Here is a 6774-nt window from a genome sequence, read left to right as displayed (position 1 = left end):
AAAAAAGCAAACAAAGAGAATTAAAACCAGCAGCGTCTTGTAAAATGAAAGATGTCCATGCTTAGCTCCAGAGTTAGTGGCTGCATAGTGAATTGCTCTTGGTCTGGAGGTTAAATGAAAATTGCTACTCTGTCTATTAGTGTTTATAGGCAATTCTTTCTTGCTTATTTCCAGATATGGTAACTTCTTTTTCTTTTTGAGAAAGTTAGATTTGTGTTAAAAATAACATAGTGGGATAATCTGCATGAAATCAGTTGTATCAAGGCCAAATTTGTGATTGCCCATGCAGGTCGTGTTTGCTTAAGCACAAAGCTGGTAGGAGGGACAGATTCCTGTGCAAATCTTACAATGATTTGGTGGGCACCCAACCCTTTCCCCATGAGATTGTCTTTGAAATGTGCTTCTCCAGTGCTCAAGTGCTGCCTGCTTGTCCCATTGTTTAAGGACCACTGCGTATTTTAGCAGAGATGGCAAAAATTTAGCTGGTGCTACCAAACTGGGTGCGTGGTGGAACCTTCCTCTGACATTCCCACGTCAGATGTCAGATACTGTGCAGCAACAGGGAAAACTCAGTTTTTCTGAGTGACAGATAGGAGCTTCTGTGTGCTCTGTGATGAGTGTGCTGACAAATCCAGTGTTGCTTTTTACCTTTGAAACTGGATCAAAGCTGGTTTCGCTTGTGAATGGGGTAACTCCAGTAAAGATTGAAGGAATACCACTAATTCACGTTTGTTCTCTATTTTTTTTTTAGGAAGTATTTTTTATCTGGAGATTGTCAGATAAATAAAAGCAATGTATTATGTAAAAGTATCTAACTGGGGCAGCTGGTTTCAGACATACAACCTTCCTGAGGCTTTCTCCAAGCACAGTATTAACACCTCCCCATGGAGCATTTCCTTTTGGCCCAACCTGAGCAGAGATCTACAAGCATATGAAATGTGAAAGGAAACTTTTTCTGTTCTAATAAGCTAACAATTGCCAGTTAAGTAATCTGTTTGAAAATTGGGCCTTAGTCCCTCAGCCCTTATTTGTTATTCAAGCAAGTGAAAATGAGCTCAAGGGGACTGCTGGTATGAAGAAATGTGCGGGATTGGGCCCGTGATTGTGGTGTCTGTCTATGAAATAGGAGTTTCTGCCCTCACTGAGTATGATGGATCTATTTAGAGGTGGTTTCTTTCAAGTTAAATAACTTTGCCGCACCCTTCTCCTGGATATGACTGTATTAGCTGATGTCTACACAGCAATTTATCATGTAATTAAGCCACTTATTCTAATTGCAGATGGAAGCAAGGTTAATAGCCATATTCAAGAGTTAAAGATCCTAAAGAGTGTATTCATGGAGAACAAGAAAGGTGTTGTCGGTGCCAGTGCTATTATTTCATGCTGACCTTCGGTAATGACCAGCTGCTGGTCTCTGAGTGGAAGGAAAAATGGGCACTTTTCAAGCCTGATCCAATTTAACTCCGCCTGCCTTACGCTGGCTTGTCGAGGGCTGTCAGCTCTTCCCTGCGCTCACCAACGTGAGAAGGTTGTGGTGCACGTAGTCTGGGAGGGTTTTGTCACTGGGGCTCGGGCTGTTGCTGTTGTGCACAGAATGCCTGAGCAGAGCACTGACTGACAGCGCAGTAATTACCGCTGCTCATAAATGGACAGTCTTTCTTCCAGGATTTATCTGGCAAAGTTAGCTAAAGCTGTACAAATAAACCCAGCGCTGGGTTTGGAAACTCGCTCTGTGGCTTATTGAACTGCAGCTTCAGGGCTTTTGTTCTTCACTGCTCTCCATCGCTGATGGCCCCAGGTCAGGCGCGGTCCTTGCTGCCATCTCCTGGGCCCAGGGCTGGCAGTGCTGGGGCTGCAGACAGTAAAGTGCTAACGTGAGGGAAAAGAGCTTTGTCCTCCCCCCAGCTCGGTGTGCTGGGGTCTGAGCTATTCATGCTGAATGCTTTTCAAATACAGGACAAAGAACATTTTGTATCTTATGGTCAGGTATTAAAAAAAAAAAAAACAAACCAAAAAAAAACCTGTTCTGTTCTCGCAGACTTATTCATATCAAGTGTAAGGCTCAGCTCCTTGCTCTGTGGGTGGCTTCCTACAGAGTGTGTATGTTGAACAGTTCCATTTCTATGTGTTATATATATGGGAGAGAAGGGACTCGGACGTGTTTGGAATGTGTGTTTCCTTGCCATGGCTACAATAGAGAGAAATGCTTGGCTGTGGGAAAAGACAGGTTTGACAGTGAAGGAAAGCACAGTTGTGCCTAAAGACTTTAACAAAAAAGAAAAAAAAAAAAAGGAAAAAAAAAAAGGAAAAAAATTACAGAGCAACTCATCCACGTAGAATCATCACCCTTCCTGTGTTTGTGGGGTCGATGACTTTAAGCCGTGCTGGATTGCAGCCTGGGGAAATCTGCTTCAGCACTTGATGCTGCTTTATAGTTTGCTTAAGGGAGAAAGGTGCGGGCAACTCTCCTTTCTGTACCCCAGCCTTTCCTTCTGTGTCCCACTAAGAGCAAATTCTTTAAAACACGCTCCAAGATAATAATGAATATTAGTTAAAAAAAAAAAAAGCCAGCTTTGTGGGTTTAAATCCTGCAATAAACAGCATAGTTAATCATGTGAAAGCACGAGCTAACTAAACATGAAAAAGAATAAAATGGAAAGGAAGAGGCGAGTCCTGTGGTCCAAAGCAGACCATGATTCTTTCCTCTAAATCTAGTGGAAATTTTGCTTAAGGAATTAATCCAAAAATGTGCGTTACAGAGCAAGTGGGAACATTAAAATCTGTATGAGGTTCCCCTTGCTATAGTTTGCAGTAAATGTAAGGCGTAAGTCAGCACATAAAGCCAAATCTTTTTTAACTGAAAAGGCCACTCCTGTAACCCTTTACACCCATAATTCATGTAAGTACTTCCCCAGGCAGGTGTCTGGGAAAATACAGCATTGTAAGTAGGGGGCAAAGTGCTTCTCATCTTCCTTAAAGCTGATCTTTCCCAACATAAGACTTCTGATTTTTCCCGTTTAAAAACAGCATCTATTACTAGAATTAATCCAGTGGATGACAGCTGTTATATTAACAAAGCTGCTCTGAGTGTGGTGTCATCTTGATGTTAAATATGGACCAGATTGTGAATTATTTATGTTCCAGAAGTGCTCGAAAGCTCCTATTAAGTTTGATCTGGCATGGTAGGCCTTGTACTAACAGTTTTTGCCTCAAAATGTTGCTGCCTAAATACATATGATACGTCCAAAATGCAGCCTCTTAAAGACTTAGTTTTACAGAGTCCCATGCTGTTCCCTGAGAAACTTGTAAAAGTAAGATTAGAAACAAACTTGACTTATTGATCAGACCAAAGATTGGGAATAGAACTTAGAAAAATGGAAAATGAAAAAATTATATTTAGTCTATTCTTAGTCATTCTGTGAATCCTTCTTGGAAAAGATCCAGTGCAATGCTGTTTCCTAAGATGAAAAGCAAACTGCAAGTGGGTTTTCTGGTGCAAGTTTTGTGGGGTTTTTTGTTTTGTTTTGTTTTGGTTTTGTTTTTATTGTGCTGTTTTTGAAAGCCCTTCTAGATGTTGTCAGAATTTGTTGGATCTTTGGAAAAGAGAGAGGGGAATTCAGGCTCTAAATGAAGGTGGGTTTAGACATTGTTGCGAGGGTGATACTTGGCCATGCCTTGCATTGTGGATATTGTGCGTTTTTCTTCCCAACATTTGAATCTTGAGGTTTTCAATTTCCACTTTAGCATCTCAGGTACAGGAGAAAACTTTCATAGCCAGCTGGTGCCAAGGCTTTTTCTTCCCTGTAATTTGTAAAAGTGATTGTTCTTGCGTTCACTTACCTACATGCATGGGATCTGGAGCAGCGCAGGTTGGTGCTGGATGTCAGCAGTGCTCTGCAGAAGAGCACAGCTGATGCACAGGGCAAGGAGCAGCATGCAACTCTGCCACATGTTTACTTTTGTTAGCAGGAAGCTTTGCAAAATGCTATAACTTTAAATAAATTGGAACTAGTGGGTGAAGTGCCTAAATCGTCTTTGAGAAGCAATAATTTAGGAACCAGACTTTTTCAAATTTGCATTTGCCTTGTCTCTTTTTCCAGAGGGCCGGGCGACTGCTACCCTCCTGTCCCTGGAGGCAGGGCTGCTCTGCCATGTCGCTCCTCTGGGCACCAACGAGCAGCAGCCCCTGCTCCTCATAAGCACCCGGTGCACTCCCGTGGTTTGGGGGATATGGTATTCACTTGGGTTTTTCGGTTTTTTGAAGGAGCACAATTCAGGGTTACTTTATGCTCTGGGAGGCAAATGAATGTTGGAGGCTCCTGGATGGCTCCTTCAATTGGATGAGCTGGAACAGTGCACTTAAGCCTTCCTGTAATGCACTTCTTCTTTCCACACAGGCAGCCGGGAGACGGCGTTCACCTACGCAGTGAGCGCGGCCGGGGTGGTCAACGCCATGAGCCGGGCATGCCGGGAGGGCGAGCTCTCCTCTTGTGGCTGCAGCCGGGCCGCACGGCCCAAGGACCTGCCCCGGGACTGGTTGTGGGGCGGCTGCGGGGATAACATCGAGTACGGATACCGCTTTGCCAAGGAGTTTGTTGACGCCCGGGAACGGGAGAGAGTTTACCAGAGAGGCTCATACGAGAGCGCTCGGATCATGATGAACCTACACAACAATGAGGCTGGGAGGAGAGTAAGTGCCTCTGTCTTTTCGAGTCCCTCCTTCTGGGGAAGGTTTGGCTGGTCACCTGCCACCAAGGCTTCTCTGTTCTGATGCATGAGACAAGAAAATGGAAAAGGCAGGTATAGGTGGCTGGAGAGCGTATGCATTCATGTTGTTCCTCGTTGGCTTTCCCATGGAGCACTGGAACTGCAATGCATTGTGTTTTCTTCCACAGTGGATCACCAGCAGTGCCCAGCTCACTGCATGTTTTATTGGTTTGTGTTTCCAATCGGTACCGTGTGTGCTGGGGGCTTGTTATTTGTCTGGAACAGTGCTGCAGGATTATTCCCACTTTTTATTTCCTGCTTTGAGAAGATGTGAAAAGCTTCTCCATATTATGAGAAAACATCATCTTCTATGGTTAAACATGTCTTTATGGTTTCTTTAATCTCAAAAAATGCCTTAAATGAATGGGTGTAATCTTTTTCTTTTTTAATAGTCTGAATATGAAGAGCCAAAGTCATTATTTTCCTAGAGCTTTGACATGCCAGACATAGTTGGCTGGGGATTTTTCACTTGTGTTCTAAGGTGAAGTAGGATGAAAGATAATTGAAAATTAATAGTATTTAAATGTGAGAGGAGGGTGTCTGAAAGCAGTGGACAGGCCAATTTACCATTACTGAGAAGAAAAATGACACATTCACAGTTGCTAATGGAGACTCTAGCAGTTTCTCCTTCCTTAGCCTCATGTTTGCGGTGCCATTTGGCAGCACTAAGACTTTCTGTAACTGCTGGGTGGAAGTTGTCTATGGTATCATCTAATGTGTCAGACACCAGGATTTTTGGGTTGATGTCAACAGCGACTCTTATTTCTATTTGTACAGGGCAAACGACTGATATTTCTTTGCCAAGGCTTTGTAAAGAGGATATTGCTGTGTAGCTCTGTCTTCCACCCATAGGTGTTTGGGGGTTTCTTTTTGGATGAAGTCTCTCTTGCAGAACAGTATTTGGGATAGGGGGATGATGCTGAGCCAAGAGTAGACAATTGGCTGCAGCTGAGTCAGGAACAAGCGGAATCTTAACTCTTTCCCTAATTGCAGCCTCAAGCCGAGATCAATAGAGAGGGTAACTCGGATAGAAAATAAAGGGATGTTTTACATTTCTCAATGAAACAGCAAAATCTTTCTCTGGCACAAGAGAGAATTCCTAAAATTTGAATGCAGCGTGACTGATGCTGCTGTCTGCTCGATGCGTGTGTTGCTACATCTGTCTGTGTGGTGAAGTCAGGGGGCTTGAGAGAGCTCTCTCCCCTCCCCTGCCCCTTTGTCTGGGTTAACAGGATGCAAGGAGTGCGTGGTGTGTATGTGCTTTCTGCCCTCCCACCCTATTGCAGCAGGAAGGAGAGTGCCAGAGTGAATGCTGTGAGGTGTGAAGGGGAAGGGGACAGAGTGCAGGAAAAGAGGGGAATGAATACTGCCGCAGCCATGCTAATCGTTCACCTTCCTTTTTGCTTTTTACTCTGCCTTCTCCAGACTGTATACAACCTGGCTGACGTGGCCTGTAAGTGCCACGGTGTCTCTGGTTCCTGTAGCCTGAAGACCTGTTGGCTTCAGCTTGCCGATTTCCGCAAAGTAGGCGATGCCCTGAAGGAGAAATACGATAGTGCCGCTGCCATGAAACTCAACAGCCGGGGCAAGCTGGTGCAGATGAACAGCCGCTTCAATGCACCCACCATCCATGACCTGATCTACATCGATCCCAGCCCTGACTACTGCATGCGCAATGAGAGCACTGGGTCCCTGGGCACCCAGGGCCGCCTTTGCAATAAGACCTCAGAGGGCATGGACGGCTGTGAACTGATGTGCTGCGGCCGGGGGTACGACCAGTTCAAGACGGTGCAGCGAGAGCGCTGCCACTGCAAGTTCCACTGGTGCTGCTATGTGAAATGCAAGTTGTGCACAGAGATCGTGGACCAGTTTGTGTGCAAATAGGAGATGGACGAGGTGGGAGGAACTGCAGCCACCTGCCTGTGAGGGGTGTGGGCCCCTCACCCCTTCCACAGGACTTTTTCTGCTTTATTTATAGAGTCCAGTGAGTTGTTGTCTTCTTCTTAA

At 44.8% G+C, this 6774-nt stretch overlaps 1 protein-coding gene across 1 annotated transcript in view; it reads left to right on the top strand.

The window, feature by feature from the left end:
- The window catches only part of WNT5A (Wnt family member 5A), an 8999-nt gene extending 2225 nt beyond the window's left edge, over positions 1-6774 (top strand). Inside the window, exons 3-4 of the mRNA XM_019620083.2 lie at positions 4398-4690; positions 6193-6774. Of these exons, the coding sequence (XP_019475628.1) occupies positions 4398-4690; positions 6193-6651 (752 nt within the window). The 3' untranslated portion in view covers positions 6652-6774. The remainder of the gene's footprint in view (positions 1-4397; positions 4691-6192) is intronic.

Source organism: Meleagris gallopavo, chromosome 14 (genome assembly GCF_000146605.3).
Source record: "Meleagris gallopavo isolate NT-WF06-2002-E0010 breed Aviagen turkey brand Nicholas breeding stock chromosome 14, Turkey_5.1, whole genome shotgun sequence".
NCBI classification, from domain to species: Eukaryota; Metazoa; Chordata; class Aves; order Galliformes; family Phasianidae; genus Meleagris; species Meleagris gallopavo.
The sequence above is the reverse complement of the archived record's forward strand: the minus strand, read 5'-3'. Positions and strand labels throughout refer to the sequence as shown.